We start from the raw sequence: 16,941 nt of genomic DNA on the forward strand, positions 1-16,941 counted from the left end.
CATAATGATCCGTAAACCATATGTATTTGTAGTATGAAACTACACATTAATTCTCCCCATTTTTTTCAATATAAATTGGCAAAGGTACGAAAACTAGTGGGATCCTCATGAAATTTTAATAGAGATACTTGATGACCAAAAGAGAATAACATACCAACTTATTTAGATCCAATCATAAAGTCGAAGCTAAATGCATTCATCAAGGAGTTTATAAAGATACAAGATAACCCCTATAATATTCCAAAATCACACTCCCCACAAATATTTGAAAATTAAGCACAAGTCAAAAAGAACTCTTCCCCATAAAATGTCATTCCCGAAAGAACAACAAAGGCGACCTTGATTTTACAAGAAAAAAAATGATTTCTTTGGATATAACCAGATCACATAAAAACGTGGATTTGAATCCAAGAATCTCAATTGAATCAACCACAAAATGATAAATTTAATTGGTCATGCTCGACATAAGATAACTTACTGAGCAACACAATATATGCACAAAAAAATGTGGATCGGAGATCGACCAATACTGCGGAATACACAAGGATTCATTCTATTGTTCATCACTATTTGCACAATGACATATAATAAACTTAATCCTTGTAAACAAAAGTGCATCCTTTCTTCCATCAAAATTTGCATAATGACATAAAAGGCTTTAACTTTTGTTTGTCAAAGGTTCATTCTATCTTTTATCAATATTTTCATACCGACATAATAGAGATAACTTTTGAACAAGTATGGGACAGTCACAAGTTCACGGACGTAAACAACATATCCCATAACAATTTGCAATGTATAAAATCACAAAGATTAAAAATTGCAAAAAATCATCTTCCAAAAAACTTAGAATTTAAATAAATAAATCTAAAAACATTGATGATGAAAACGTTGGAAATAGCTATGTGTACTCACAATAATGGCTATTTCAAACCCTAGTAATCCTTCTAAAAACACAAGAAATAAATTCTCATAAGAAGTTTCCTAGAAAAAATAAATCAAAGTTCTTTAAGAACCTCATACCTTTCAATGAATCCATCATAGAAGGTATCACTAATTTAGTTTATTCTCTTGACCGTAGACACTCCATGTTCGTTAGTTAGAACACAAACTTTACGATCAACAACCCGAACAAGTTGTCTATCTTTAACACAGTCCATGATGAGCTTTTTCTGATTCCGTATTAGAATATTTTGATTTGCAAGGATTTTGGCCTGACCATCTAAGAGTTGGTTTATTTGCAGTTGGAGATTTTCAAACTCGACCTTTGAATCGTTCTGAAAACAAGTTAATTCTTTGACAGCTTCACCAAACAAGTTAACTTGTTACACACAAATGAAATGTACCCTCATTTAGGTTTATGTAACCGTACCCAAACGTGTACACTATGTTGGATCGACAATAGTTAACTGAAGTTATCCATATGATTACTCTCATATCAACCTTATTCATCTTAACCATAACTAGTTCAAATGACTCAAATGTAACTAGTTAAAGAGCCGTTCAATTGATATATTCTCATAAAAGTATATAAGAACACAATTGAAGCAAAATCGGGTTGATTCACTCGAATCAATACATGAACATTATAGCCACGGTTTGCAAAGATTGCATTCCTTATTTTATAAATGTTTAAGTTCATGTACACAACCGATTTTAGAAAGTAACCAACTCAAGTATGCAAACGGGTACGCATACTTAAGTAGCCGGACCGAGTTTGGTTACGCTAGTACGCGTACGGGTGCACATACCAATTTACATTACAAACACCAGCAAAAATTCACGAACGTGAGACTTCCGCCAGTATGCGTACGGGTACACATACCTTCCCAGACATCCAACAACCGCCAATACGCGTACGGTTACGCATATTTCAGGTTCCCGGTTTTGGAATTACACACAAATGTGATAACACAATATGTTTATATCCAAACATGGTTACATGATTCTAAGCTATTTATTTCAATCATTGAAACTTTCTTAGAGGATGACAATAGCCATCCACACACTACAAAGCAATTTTCAAGATATTGAAATAATCATTAACGAAACATTCCAAGACTACACCAAATGATTGTATCACACAAACCATATAAGATGTTCTCGGTAATTTTCACATGATATAAGATGAACTTGGTCGAAGCGAAAGCTTGCCAGCACATATTTCGAAAAATATATAAGCGAGATAAACTCAGCTCGAAATCTCAAATGTGTATATAGAAAATTATATCGTAATACGACTTATGTCTTAACATAGGAGATAAACTAGAAATAGACTTTCCAAGTGATAGATGAGTTTCAGTCTCCACATACCTTTTGTCGATGAAGTTCCACAAGCTCCCCTTAATAGTTCTTCGTCTTCAAATGATGAACGCTGTAAACTATCATAAGTCTGGTGTTTATTTTAGTAAAGGTGTTCAGAATAAGCATTGTAAACTGTTAGCTAGAATCCTTAAGATAGGTAGAATTACAAAAACTAACACCTATTTAGGTACACCTTTATTTTCCATATGTTAGATAAAGTATATCAAATAATTAAAGGATGGAAATCTAAGCTTCTTTCGCAAGCTAGTAGAGCTGTTTTAATAACCTCTGTTACTAGTGTTATGCCAATGTGGCAAATGATGTGTTTTGCTTTGCCTAAAAATTTAGTAGATTAAATGCTTTATAGAGAGATTTTTGGTGGAAGCGCAAGGAGGGTTCACAAGGTAACTATGTTAAGGCTTGGAGTTTCATGTGTAAAAATAAAGATAGTGGAAGTCTATGTTTTCGAAATCTTCACAAATTTAACCTTGCTTTGCTTGCTCGCTTAGCATGGCCTCTTATTACTGTCCTGATTTGCTCTGGTGTAAAATACTTAAATGCAAATACTTCCCTAAAACTGATGCTATGCATTATAAAACAAAAAAAAAGTCTAGTATTGGATATGGACTAGTATTTGTGGAGGAATAAAAGCGATTAATCTTAATCATTGCTGGGAAATAGGTGATGGTAGTGATATACATCTTTGGACTGATAAATGGTTACCAAATAGTACTAGTCACATTCAAAAAGCTGGTGTTACTGTTAATCATACCCAAACAATTTCTGATATTATCAATGTTGATGGTCAGTCGGATTATCCTTTAATTAATACTTTGATTGTTGATGTTTCCATTGATTCTCTTAAGGTTATTGAGCATGATACCACTAGGACAGATTTTATTAAATGGATAGTACAAAAAATGGCATGGTTTATGTAAAATCTGCTTAACTGGTAAACAACCAGTAGGGCCGCTACAAACACTAAGGTTGCATGGTATGAAATTTGGAATCTGAATATTATACCTAGGGTTCAGTATTTTCTATGGAAAGCATTAACTGGTTGTTTACCAGTTAAGTAAATGGTGGGGAGATATAATCATATGGATACTACTTGTTTATTATGTAAATCTTTAAATACTGAATCTGTAGATCATATTGGGGCGTCACATTTCTTTAGAGGGGCGTCACCTAATAAGACAAAAACGGGTCACCCATAAGTAATATCAAAAATCCCTTATCTCAAATAATTTTGTAATGACTAAACAACCCTTATTTAGTTAATTTTAATTTAATTTAATCGATAAAAATTAAATTAATGAATTTTGTTGTATACTTGGTGAATTCTGGGACAAAGTTTTTGTGGGAAGAAAAACTGGTCGTAAAATAAACTTCTACGTTTGGAAATAATCCAAACCTGAATGTAAAATCACTTCTATGGTTGGAAATAAGCCAAACCTAGACGTAAAATCACTTCTACGGTTGGAATTAAAAGAAAACTGGACATAAAATCAGATTTTACGGTTGGAACTAAAGGAACCTGGACGTAAAATGAGCTTCTACGGTTGGAACTAATTCAAACCTGGACGTAAAACTACATGCAAATAAAATTCTACGGTTGGAATTAATCCAAACTTTGACGTAAAATCTTCAAACCTGGACGTAAAATCACTTCTACCATTGGAATTAAAAGAAAATTGGACGTAAAATCGGATTCTACGGTTTGAATTAAAAGAAACCTGGACGTGAAATGAGCTTCTACGGCTGGAACTAATCCAAACCTGGACGTAAAATTACATGCAAATAAAATTCTACGGTTGGAATTAATCCAAATCTGGACGTAAAATCACTTCTAGTTAAAGGGTAATCTAGACATTTTGTATATGGGTTAGGATATCCCATAAACACTTTTTTGTACATTAAAAATCCAAGTGAAGCCCCTCTATTGGAGTGTGAAGCCCCAATAATAGCCTTCTTTATTTACTCAATGTATATTTACTGAAGCAGTTTGGAGAGGTGTCTCTTTATCCCACTTTTTCTATAGGGGTACTAATATGTCTTTTGTATATTGGTGTGTTAGCTGGTTGCATGATAAGGTTTATAGGGATACGATTGCTTATGTTTTGTGTTTTACTTGGAAGTATCGTTATCAAGTAGTGTTTCAAAATGTTATACCTAATCGTATTAGTCTTGTTCATATTATCCCTAAAAATATTCAGTCTTTACAATATACTTCTCCAGCTTTATCTGTCAGCAATTCTCATAAATCTAAACGTGACTGTTGGCATCTAAGAAAATGTTTTACAAGATACTTTTCATCTCCTGATTTCACTGAAGATATTCTGCATATTTTCTTTGATGCGTCTTTTAGTACTGCTACAAAGAAATTCTCATATAGTATGGTTCAGATAAATTCCTCTGGTTGTATTTGGTACTTTGCGGGAGGAAATAGATGGTGTTCAAGTTCAGATGAGGCAGAATCTAGAGCTTGCAAGGCAGCTGCAGAATGGTCGCGACTATTTGGAGGACAATCCCTAAACTTTTACAATGATGACCAAAATGTAATTAGAGCCATGAAGAAGGACGTTTTTTGTTGTTGACTGGATAACTCAACAATTTTTGCGTGCTGCTCACCACATCAGTCAAAATTTTGGTTGTAGCTACAAATTCCGCTACTTCCCTGCTAACCTGGTTAAAACGACTCGACAATCCTTGAGTATCACACATTCTCAGGTTCCGATTTTTCATGTGAATATTATAACAATCATGTTCCAGAAATTTAGATTTGACATGCCTTGATAATTATTGACATGATCGGTTGTTTTAGATTATAAGCTTTACAAATAAATGAATCATCTTCTTAAGTAAAAATCTATATCCATTTTACGCGACTAAAGTTAGATTAGCAAAAATCTAAAGTGAAGCTAGAAAATAGAGGATGGAATAAAAAGATAAATTTTTGATTGAGACGTTTTTTAGTGGGGCATGGGGGCCAATGATATGTTGACACGTTTCTTTCGTATGAATTCGTTCCAACAAATTATGTTTCCAAATATATAAAATATGTTTATCTTTGGTGAAACTTTTTTATCTTAAATATAGTTATACTTTACTTTTAATATTTTCGGAAAAAGGATTTATTAGAAACAATGGATATGGAAAACACATGACAACATATCATCTGTCCTCCTGTCCTATCAAAAAACTATCCATCAGAAATTTACGTGGAATAAAAGTCGTCGGATGAACTGTTCACAGCTAAGATAAGCCGGTTGGCCAAATCGATCGACTCAAGTTGAAACGCAACGCACAAGTAGCCAACCTACTTGAACATTTGAGCAAACAAACCCATAGTGGGGTTAAATGGGCAAATTTGCTCTAAAAAGACAAAATCCGATGACAATACCAACCAAACCCGGTGACTTCACTTTCTGCAATAAGGTGTTTATTTACTTATTTAGTCATACAATTGACTTGGTAAGTAAAGTCCAAATCCAACAGGACTTCCGTTCAGAAGAAGATTTATTATAAGATTGTGAATCATAATAGTATATATTTAAACAATAAATCCCATTCAATTCGGAGAAGAAGAAGAATATCAATCGCTAAAAATTCTCTCAGTCCCTTCTCTCTTTCCGTATGTTGTTATAGGTGTTCCCCAATCGATTCTGTAAACCCTAGATATTCACGGTTTCTGCATTTCATTGATCATGGAAACCTCTTCTTCTCTCTTAGGGGTGCACATACCCTACCCATATCCGCCAACCCTACCCTACCCGCCCGTGTTTTAACCGTATCCTATCCTACCCACTATTTGGCGGGTAGGGTAACGGGTAAAGATTTTCTTAACCGCCGTTAGATGGGTAGGGTGACGGATAAAGCTCGAAATTACCTTACCCTACCCGCCTACCCGTCTAATACTGAAAAGACAAAGTAACTCTTGTATTGTTTTCTCCTCCTGCCTATTTTTTTGTTATTTTAAAACATAATAGGGGTAAATTACAAAGTAAATTGATTTTCTCTATCGAACCATTTCATCGCTTTTCATTTGAACCATTTTTCTCTGTTTTCATTCGAAGTAGCGAAGTGGTGATTTTCTGCAGAAGAAGTGAAGTCTGGGTTTTGAGGGTTTCGATCTGAAGATGTAAGTGTTTATAGATTTCAATTTGTGTTTTGATTTGGGTTTCGATCTGAGTAATCATCTCTGTCTTCATATGAGTAATCAGTTGAGTAATAAGATCTAGGAATTTAGCTGAGAAATTAACATGCATGTTAACTGATTCATTAGTTAGTTGGGAAATTTTATGATTAATTAGTTGTTTTTTTAGAATTCTTTTTAATGATTGTGTTTCTTGTATTGTTAATTGTTCACTGATTCACTTAGAAGAAAAAATTAAGGTGATAGACGATTGTGTTTGTAATTAGGTTGATTGTGTTTGTAATTAGGTTGATTCTTAAACTGGATCCAATATTCGTAAATTGTTATATTGGGTGTTTTCTTCATTTGATTATTCAACTTGATGTTTGTTGGTCTTATCAGTTCAGTAAAGCTTGTATCCGTAGCGCAATTTCTTGATGTGTCTGGTGGTACAATTCTGGAATATATTCGAATATGGTGGTACAATTCTGGATTTTAACTGCAAATTTGAGTTATAATCACTCCCAATTTTCTTTTATTTTATTGTATCTAATGGGAAACTTGTGAATACTTGCAAATATCCGTAGTTCGCCTTGAATTGGTACAATTGTCTGGAATTGGTATAGCTGTTTGAATCTGTAATGATAGCATTTAGATACCCATTCCGTATGTGAAAAAGTAATTGTGAGTTTGGCGTCGAGTTGTTGTACATCAAATGTTATTATCTTACATGTGCTACTGCACAATTAAATACTCCGAACCATTTGTATTGCGAACTTGTTGAATAGTCGGACTTCTTCATATTTCTTCATCTCACTTGCTCATAGTTATCTCTTTTGCCTTATAACCTCTATTTGTATTGGGAACCTTTTCTCTAGATGCAGTATTCTTCTACAGTAGAAGTTCTACTTTGTTCTCAGGCTTAGTAACTGTTGCAGTAGCATTACTGGTTGCAGTATTCTTTACTGGTTGCAGAAGTGACTAGTGAGGAAGCATGGTTGAGATTACAGAATTGATGTCAACGAGACCTCCTATTCCCTCTCAAGATTCATATCAATCTGTGCAACAAAGGGTCAGTGTTGTTATATCTCCGCCACCTCCACCATCTTCTCAACCTGAGGTCAGGGAAAGTATGAAGCGGAACAGAACATCTTCGGTGTGGGAGCATTTCCAAAAGAGTGTTGATGAAGCTGGTATTAAATGGGGGAAATGTAACTACTGTGAAGGTGGTAAATATAGGGCTGGTGGTAAGAAGTATGGCACATCAAATTTGAACTGGCATTTGACCAAGTGTCGGAAGTATATAGAGTTACTAGAAGCTGCACAGTTGGACTCTCTCGGTCAGCCTAGCAATCTGGGAGATCAGCAACAAACAGTTGGGGTTACGTTCTGTCGAGATGGATGTAGGAGAGCCTTGATAAAGTTCATTATCACATATGAACAGTCTTTCCGAATGGTTGAAGGAGAAGGATTTATAGCATTTTGTAGATATCTTGAGCCGAGGTTCAAACTTCCGTCGCGGATGACCGTCTATCGTGATATCTGTGGACTGTTTTTGAGTGAAAAAGCCAATTTGGTGAACTATTTCAAGTCGAACAAGGTTAGAGTTTGTCTCACAACCGATACATGGACATCCATTCAGAACTACAACTACATGGTGGTTACTGCCCACTTCATCGATGACCACTGGAAGTTACACAAAAGAATAATATGTTTCTGTCAAATTACTAGTCATGGAGGTGAGCATATTGGAAGAGCATTGGAGAAATGTTTGATAGAGTGGGGTCTTGAGAGAGTGTTCACCATCACGCTCGATAATGCATCTGCAAATAAAAAAGCAATTGAATATATCCAAGAGAAAGTTGTAAGTTGGGGATCGTCAATTGTAGGAGGTAAACATTTACATGTAAGGTGTGCTGCCCACGTATTAGCTTTAGTTGTTAAGGATGGGTTGAAGAAATATCATACTTCAGTGAGCAGAATCAGGTCGGTGGTTAAATACGTCACGGTCTCTCCTGCTAGAATGAAGAAATTCTTAGATGCCTTATTTCTTGAAAGAATGGAATACAAAAAGGGATTAGTGTTAGACGTGAAAACAAGATGGAACTCCATTTACTTGATGTTGGATGCAGCAGAAAAATACGAAAAAGTCTTTATAAGGCTATGACGATCTGATAAATCATTTCGTGAGAGGTTTATCTTCGATATTCACGATGAATCAGTAATGGGTGTTAATGTTGATGATATTGACAGTACTGATTTTCTTGATGAAATGGAATCCAGTTCTTCTGATTCTGATGCTGATGAAGTTCCCTTATCTGGTCGAAGAAAAGCCAAGAAGAAAAAGCCTCGCGTGCATGCTCCTGAAAAGTATGACTAGGCTAATGCTCGAGTCCTAGTTCAGTTTCTACAGGTATTTTAAACTTCATTCTCTTTAATTATCAGCATGATTATATCCATTTGATCAAATATCCCTAAACTTGATATTGCCTAACACATTTCACCACTGATTAGTTTTAGTAATCTTAAAACATTATTACTTTAGTAATCCCTAAACATTATTACTTTAATTATATTCCTTATTTTAATTATCAGCATGAGTTCTTCGATTACTCTTTTCATACATGTAATGCTGTAGTGCATATTGTCAACATCCTACTGAAACATCCAGAAGGTCATGACCCTGTCAATTTTTCTGCATTTCCACGCTTCAAAGTTCTGTAAATTTACATTTTTCTTCTCAACTTCTCAAAGTTACTAAAAAAATTACGCTTCAAAGTTCTGTAACTTTACATTTTTCTTCTCAACTTCTGGGGTATAATATTTTGTCCACAGTTATCATGGTCCTCCTTTTGTCTTCAATCACTCCTTGTGGTGCAAGGATGCACCTTGCACCTTTGAATCTGCCTGATACATCAGTCACATACAAAATAATATAAGTTTCAGAAGTATGAATATTACTAGCCACAGTACAATAAGCCGTATTACTGCCATCTTCTTTAGCTGCTTCAGTTCGTGTCTTCTCCTTTTCTTTGGACTTGCTGACTGTCATTGTTTCTCCAAAATCTCTTGATATGGCACCATATTTCTTAGTTGGAATCTTATTTTTCGTGTCCAACTAGTTTTTATTTTATTATGATAAAATAACTTAAAAGGAAACATTTCAAAAAAATAAAATTTATTTGGGAATTCCCCTTGTTACATTATTGGTTCCTTCTGCTATTTGCTAACACAGTTGTTATTCCCCTAATGTGGTTGCGGTAGGTGACGCTCCTTGTAGTTATTCTCATACAATTGATCATGTTTTGATTAGTTCCATTGTAGATTCGCTTCATAAATTCCTTAATGAATGAGTTGGTCTTTCTGTTCACCGGTTTGGTTTGGGTTATTTGAAATTGAATCTTGGGATCTATAATCAGAAATTTGAGAAATTGTCAGGAAATGGTCTCGTGGTTATATATGCCTCACCACATCCTAAGAATATAAGAAGCTGATTTTGAAGTGAGGTTCAACTATAGAATGCGTGTCCTTAGTACTCAATTTGAAGTAGCATTGGTAGACTAAATAAATTTACGATTGATATGCCTTACATAGTCACAAAGGCTTCTGCTCTGTCTGGTGCTCGGTCTGTAACTAAATGTTTTCTATTCCAGAGTTGCACAAAGCGCAACTGTTGTCAATATTGCTTAGAATCCTGTGGATTCTATCTTCCACCGACAGAATGTCATGAAGACACTTCCAAATGATTAATTCTGTGCATAACACTCATTTTCCATAGCTTAGTCTAAGGAATTGTACTAGTGTGATTGAACAGTTAGCATCATTATTCTCACACAAATTTTTATAAAGGGAACCAACTGTGAATTCCGAGTGATCGAAGACAATTAAACCCAATAACATCGACCTCTTTTAAAGGTTCACCCTTAAAACAGTTGCTGGCATTCCTCAAGTGTGATAGCCTTGATCATCTTACTTCAGTTAGTTCTCAACTGATTGCTTCTTTAGATCAAGCCCGTATTGGTACCATAATATTTAGCCATCTGTAAACATTTTTATATTTCTTAGTTCATAATATTTAGCCATCTGTAAACATTTTTGAAGCCACTGTTGAGGTGTCTAGATGTTTTGGTCTTTGCTTACGAGTTAATATGATCTGTATATGAAGTTTCTATAACAATTAAAACTGTTTCTACAGGTATTTTTTGAATCCACTGTTGAGTTTTCTGGTTCTACGTATGTCACTTCGCATACATTTTTGGGGGAAATTTGTGATGTACGTGGAGAGTTAAAAGAATGGCAAAATGCACATCATGATCCTCACTTAAGCCATATGGGTGAGAAGATGTTACTTAAATACAACAAGTATTGGGGTGATCATAAGAACATGAATCCTTTATTGTTTATTGCTGTGCTTCTTGACTCAAGAGAAAAAGAACGTGGACTGCAAGTGATACTAGAAGACCTGATTGTGCATGATATTCCTTGGATGAAACAAAGATTGGTAAACAATTGGTTAGATGAAGTGAAAAAGGATTTTAATGAATTATTCACAACTTATAAGGCAGAATATATAGGTGTAGGAAGTGTGTTAGCCTCGTCGGAGTCCGTAGGTGATACTGGTGGTAGTCATAGTCACCAGAGTTGTAGTTCTAGTTCTACGTCACATAAAAAGAGAAGACATAAGGCCCATAGAGAAGAACGTAAAACCCAGTTATCTATAACGGAGGATGTTGACAAATCAGAGGTGGAAAGATACTTATCGGAACAGATTTACTCACCAACAAAAGACAACAAAAATGGTTCGAAGTTTGATATACTCACTTGGTGGAAAAGCAATGCTGCAAGATTTGATATTCTATCACTTATAGCAAGAGATATACTTGCTATTCCCGTATCTTCAGTTGCAAGTGAATCTGCTTTCAGTACTGGAAAGCGAATACTTGGTCATTTCCGAAGTTCTTTAAAACCCCGAACTGTGGAAGCATTGATTCTCCTACAAAACTGGTTAAGGACACCAATTGATATGGATCCATCTACATTTGGAGCTGAAGAGAAGGAGGATGACGTCTTAGAGTCAGGTATACAACTTTCCTACATTTGGGTTTCCTTACTCTTTTGTTTGCTTTTCTTAATCTGTCTTCACTATGTTTGCGAAACGACTTAGTTGGCATTTTCTTTATCTGTCTATATCCATTTGTGCTTCTTTATGGGAAGTACTGGTGGAAGTTTGAATGTTGTTTAGAACTTTCCATTTCTAGTCAAGGAACTTGCATGTTAAACGGTTGTAGCTACTTAGCAAACTGAAAGCACGAATGTTGTTTAGAACTCTATCCATTCTTAGCCAAATAACTTGTTAAATGGTTGTAGCTACTCAGCAAGCTGAAGAATCTTTAAATGAGAGTAATTTGTGGATGTTGGTATTATTACTTGATGTTGGTATTATGACTCAATTATGTTAGATGGTATTATCCACCGTAGTGATTTATGCATCAAAATAATCTATGAAGAACCAAAATTTTTCACAAGTGGTGAGTTTCGTATGCATTTGAATTTGCTAGATGGTAGATGATAATATATGGTAGGATGCACATTGGACAGTAGATTTGACTTGGAATGTCATTGATGCTTGAATATAGTCATCAATTATAATGAACTGGTAAAATCCTCATTATTATTTTAAATGAAGGATGACGCATAAAATGTTTTAATTTTTCTTAATGAATTTTTTGAAGCAATCAATTAATAACTGAAAGATAGATCAGGTAGACTTTGTAATAACATATGCTGCCAAATGAACGAACAACAGAACTAGTAGATTTGTACCTCTGATTTTTCAACCGTTACCAGAATCAAGTGATTCTGTTGAACTTGATAACTAGTGACAGAACAGCTGAACTAGTAGAATCCTCAGTGAAACCATCTTCGAGTCTTCGCCAGAAAACAAAGATTGGTAAACTATTATGACTGAATTATGTTGTGATATTACTTGATATTGTGACTGAACCAAAAGTCTGAACTTGTTGTGATGTTGGTATTATGACTGAATTATGTTGTGATATTACTTGATATTGTGACTGAACCAAAAGTCCGAACTTGTTGTGATATTGTATTCCATAGTAGGATGTTGTGATATCTCTCTTCTAACAGATACAGAACTTGTTGTAATATTACTTGATGTTGGTATTATGACTGAACTTTGAATCAAATCATTCACTATTATGACTGAATCTAACAAGAGATAACTTGTATGCAGATTTATTTGGTGATCTTAGTACTTATTCCATCATCGTAGATGATGATTGAAGAAGAAGGTCAATATGAAGAGCTTTTGGTGATGATATTGTTATATGAAGAACAAGGTCACATGAAGAACATGAAATTGGGCTGGGATTCATCGTCTATTTCAAAAAGAATACAACTCTTTTCTTGAGAATACTTTTGTTCGTACATTTTTTATGGTTAGCCATCTGTAAACATGGAATTATGCTTTTCTTGAGAATACACAGTATGAATTTTGTATTACAGGTGATATAGACGGTTATACCCGCCACCCTACCCGACCTGCCAGAGAACGGGTAGGGTAGGATCTTACCCGTTTAAAGGCGGGTAGGGTGGCGGGTAAAATTTTTCTTACCCGCCAGTAAACGGGTAGGGTGGCGGGTATAGGCCATATCCTACCCACCCTACCCGTTGTGCAGCCCTACTCAACATACATCAATCGGAAATCCAAGTGATTTCTTCTTTTTAACTTATTTTTTTTCTTCCTTTTTAACTTATCTTTTTTCCTTTTTGTGTGTACTGTATTATTGTTATTAATTCGCGGTGATACAGGATTACTTCGTTTCCTTCATTTCCCTCGTCTATGGACAAATTTGAAGTTAGTTCTTCTATAGGTACTTCTAATAAGGCTAGTAAAAAGCTTAAAATGATTCAGGTATATATCTGTTAAAATTACCACCATCTTTCTCATTATTTTGTTTGGTAAATGAACCCCATTATGATTGATTATCAGAATCTATTGTGTAAAGGTTGTTCCTTTATGTTGATGGGTTTTTGTGATTATAAAGGTTACATCTTTTTCTGAAAAAACTAGGATTAGGGTCATTTTAACTAGTTTTTCACTGCCTTAAACCCTAATTGCGGGTTTCCTGGTTCAAGCTGCTTAAGCTTTTTTAATTCTGTGTTAGGTTGCAGAACAATCAGGAGATCATGTCTCATGAGACACAAAATTGATAATTTGATTGCTTCAACAGTTTTGTAGAGACTTATTTTTGCGGTTTTCTTCTTTCCTATCGTATTTACATCTGATGGTGTATAAAAGGTGATTTCTAAGTAACCATTGATCTGTGTCAGGTGGTACCTAATGAAATCATTGAGATTGATGAAGATGAAGATGTAACTGATAGTTCTGAAGTTTACAAGAAGTTTAACAAAGATAACAAGGGAAAGGCTGTCATGTCAGCAGAACCAGATGAAGTGGTGAATGATATTTCAGACGATGATGGGTCAGAAATGTATGACTCAGACAATGTTCTTGACTTAGAAGGAGAATCAGATTATGAATTTGACGAATCATTCCATAATGGTGATTTCAAGTCGTACGATGATGAGGTTGTAGCTTTACAAGCCAAATTTGATGCTGAAGACCTCCCTCCTGGTGCGGAAGCATCCGTCCCTTGGTTGGTTGAGGACTACCAACCAATTGATCGAACGAGGCCCCCAGTTCCGTGTAGCAGTTCAACTGTTCCCAAACAGTTTCTTATTATTGAAGATGATGATGAAGCTATAGTGAAATTTAGATCGTTTAAAAGTTTTGATACAGTTACAGATTTCTCTGACCACCACTATAAGTCAAAGGCAGTTACCAAGACAAAGCAGGTGCCTAGTTCTAACGATATGTGCTGTTTGCATTTTTCTTCATCAAATCGTTCTTCTAAATTATGTTTGGATAAACAGATGTCTGACTTTCCTCTATGTTGGACAGGCATCGCAGAAATGGGCTAAGGCAATCCAGCAGGATTGGAGACTTCTAGAAAAGGATTTACCTGGTGGGTTAAATTGCTGATTTTCAATTTGTTTAATAACTTGAAGTTTCCAGTAGAATATTACAACACAAGTGTCTTTATATGCTATCTGGTAATTGGTAATGCTTGATTTGGGAATGCTTTGTTATTAGCACGTAAATGTAGGTAAAGTAAATGCATCAATTAAGTAGTACCAGCGTTAGTTATGGATATCTTTTGTCTCGAATTCATGATTAGCAGCTGAGCCTGTTGCTTTTACTAACCTTTAAAAATTCTCATGCTGTAGTGATACGCTGAATCTGTTCCCATCTCATATTTTTGTCTTTTGTTTATGTCAGAAACTATATTTGTTAGAGTTTATGAAGGAAGATTGGATCTTTTAAGGGCCGTGATTGTAGGTGCAGCTGGCACTCCTTATCACGACGGCCTCTTTTTTTTTGATGTCTACTTTCCCTCGGAGTATCCTGATACACCACCGGTATGTTTTTGTCATGCTTTTGTATTTAATAATTATTAACTTTCCCTCATGCTTTTTACTGTAAGAAGTATACGTGAATTTGTTTGGGATTTCTTCTGCTAGCTCGTTCACTACCATTCACATAATCTGCGGTTAAATCCAAACTTGTACAATTGTGGGAAAGTTTGCCTTAGTCTTCTGAACACATGGAGTGGGAACAAGAATGAGAAGTGGATCCCAGGGAAATCCACTATGCTCCAAGTGCTTCTCTCTATCCAAGCTCTGGTGCTGAATACAAAGCCCTACTTCAATGAGCCTGGATATGAACACTCGGCTGGTACTCCAGATGGTGAGAAGATTGCCCAGCAATACAATGAGAGCACATTTATACTATCGTGCAGGACAATGCTGTACACGCTTAAGAATCCCCCAAAGGTTAGTTGGCTAGACCCGGTTCAACAGTCTTTTGTGTGGTTTCGTGCTAACTTTCTTTCAATCTGTTCACATGTAATCTCTTACACATGCTCACTTAGACAGTTTATGTACCAAAATCTCTTAAATTACACATTACCTCTTGACTGTTAGAATATTACTGCTTGAAAATATTAGGTGATGTTAACAAGGTGGCATCTAATACCCAGCAAAAACAAGTCACTTTCTCACATAATATTTAGTCTTCCGTCTTTAATTTTTTTCGTTCCGACGTTTAAATTTACTTTAGTTTTTCTTATATTTTCTTGTTGTCTGCAGCATTTTGAGGATTATGTATTGGGGCATTTCCGCCTTCGAGCACACTCTATTTTGGTGGCTTGTAAAGCATACATTGAAGGTGCTCAGGTTGGTTGTGTTGTAGGAGGAGTGCAGGACGTAGATGAGGGTCAAAAGAGCGGCTCAACCCACTTCAAGAGCGAAGTTGGTACCATGGCAGGGAACCTTGTCCCAGTATTTCTACAAAATGGCGCTAAGGATTGTGAGCAGTTTATCTGCTTGGGAGACGCTTTTAGGTTAGCTGAATCCAATTACACTAACGTTTTAAAGAAAGATTTTTACAAGCCGGTGCAAGATCAAGTTGTGGCAGCTGAACCTCAAGCTCAATTACAACCTTTTAATCATTTACATGCTCAATTTCAACCTCTTGCTCATTCCCCAGCTCACTTTCTATCAATGGCTCATCCATTCGGCCATGGTACTGATCTTTATGCTCAGGCTCAGGGTCAAGCTCATGCTCTAGCTCAGGGTCAAGCTCATGCTCTAGCTCATTTTGGGAAAAGCTACAAGTATTATCCCCATCCCTAAAATAGTTGATGGAACCATTGGTTTGGAAACAGCAACCTCAAGCTTCTTTTTACTTCTATATTGTAGATATATTAGGTGTAGGTATTTAAGTGTCTATATTAGCATATAATGCAAATGTTTTTTTTTGCTTAACTTCAGATCTCCGCTCTCTGGAAGCGCCGTAAAACTGTCACCTTTGCTTATTTTTTGGAAACAGTTTTAATTAATCTTTCCTGATTAATTCTTAGATTAATCTGAACCTTTAAATACTTAGAATAAAAAATAGCAATGTTTTCAGGTAATATCAATTTTTTTTTCTTTCCCTTTTTTGTTTTGACAGTGGCATTTAGGGCTGCACATGGGCCGGTACAGTCCGGGTTTCTTATGAACCCGGTACCTGTACCTGGAGTTTACCGGTACCTCATTTTGAGGACCTGGACTTGTACCTGTACTTGTAATACCGGTCCGGTGCAAGTCGGTACCGGGTTTTTACCCACTACAGTTATGTTTCTAAACTCACTCAAAAAAAAAAATGTCCAAATTCCAAATCCCATTACAGTGATTAATCAAGATAGTTTTGATCAAGTATTGAATCACAATGAAATAAATTCACACTTTTATGTGTATTCAACAATATCAGAAGATAACAAAATCCATTACAGTAATTAATCAATCCATTATAGCACAAACCGATCTATCCTCATCTCATGAACACCACAAATCCGTCTCCACCTGAATCAAATTTC

The 16,941-nt window shown here is 35.5% G+C and overlaps 1 protein-coding gene across 1 annotated transcript; it reads left to right on the plus strand.

The window, feature by feature from the left end:
* The first annotated feature begins 13,237 nt into the window (after positions 1-13,237).
* Positions 13,238-16,480, plus strand: LOC113316117 (probable ubiquitin-conjugating enzyme E2 23). The gene is made up of 6 exons (XM_026564339.1): positions 13,238-13,373; positions 13,793-14,317; positions 14,424-14,487; positions 14,802-14,941; positions 15,044-15,355; positions 15,671-16,480. The coding sequence occupies exons 1-6, from the start codon at positions 13,302-13,304 to the stop codon at positions 16,214-16,216; spliced, it is 1,659 nt and encodes a 552-aa protein (XP_026420124.1). The 5' UTR covers positions 13,238-13,301; the 3' UTR covers positions 16,217-16,480.
* Positions 16,481-16,941: the final 461 nt, after the last annotated feature.

This window comes from Papaver somniferum, chromosome 10 (assembly GCF_003573695.1).
Source record: "Papaver somniferum cultivar HN1 chromosome 10, ASM357369v1, whole genome shotgun sequence".
NCBI classification, from domain to species: domain Eukaryota; kingdom Viridiplantae; phylum Streptophyta; class Magnoliopsida; order Ranunculales; family Papaveraceae; genus Papaver; species Papaver somniferum.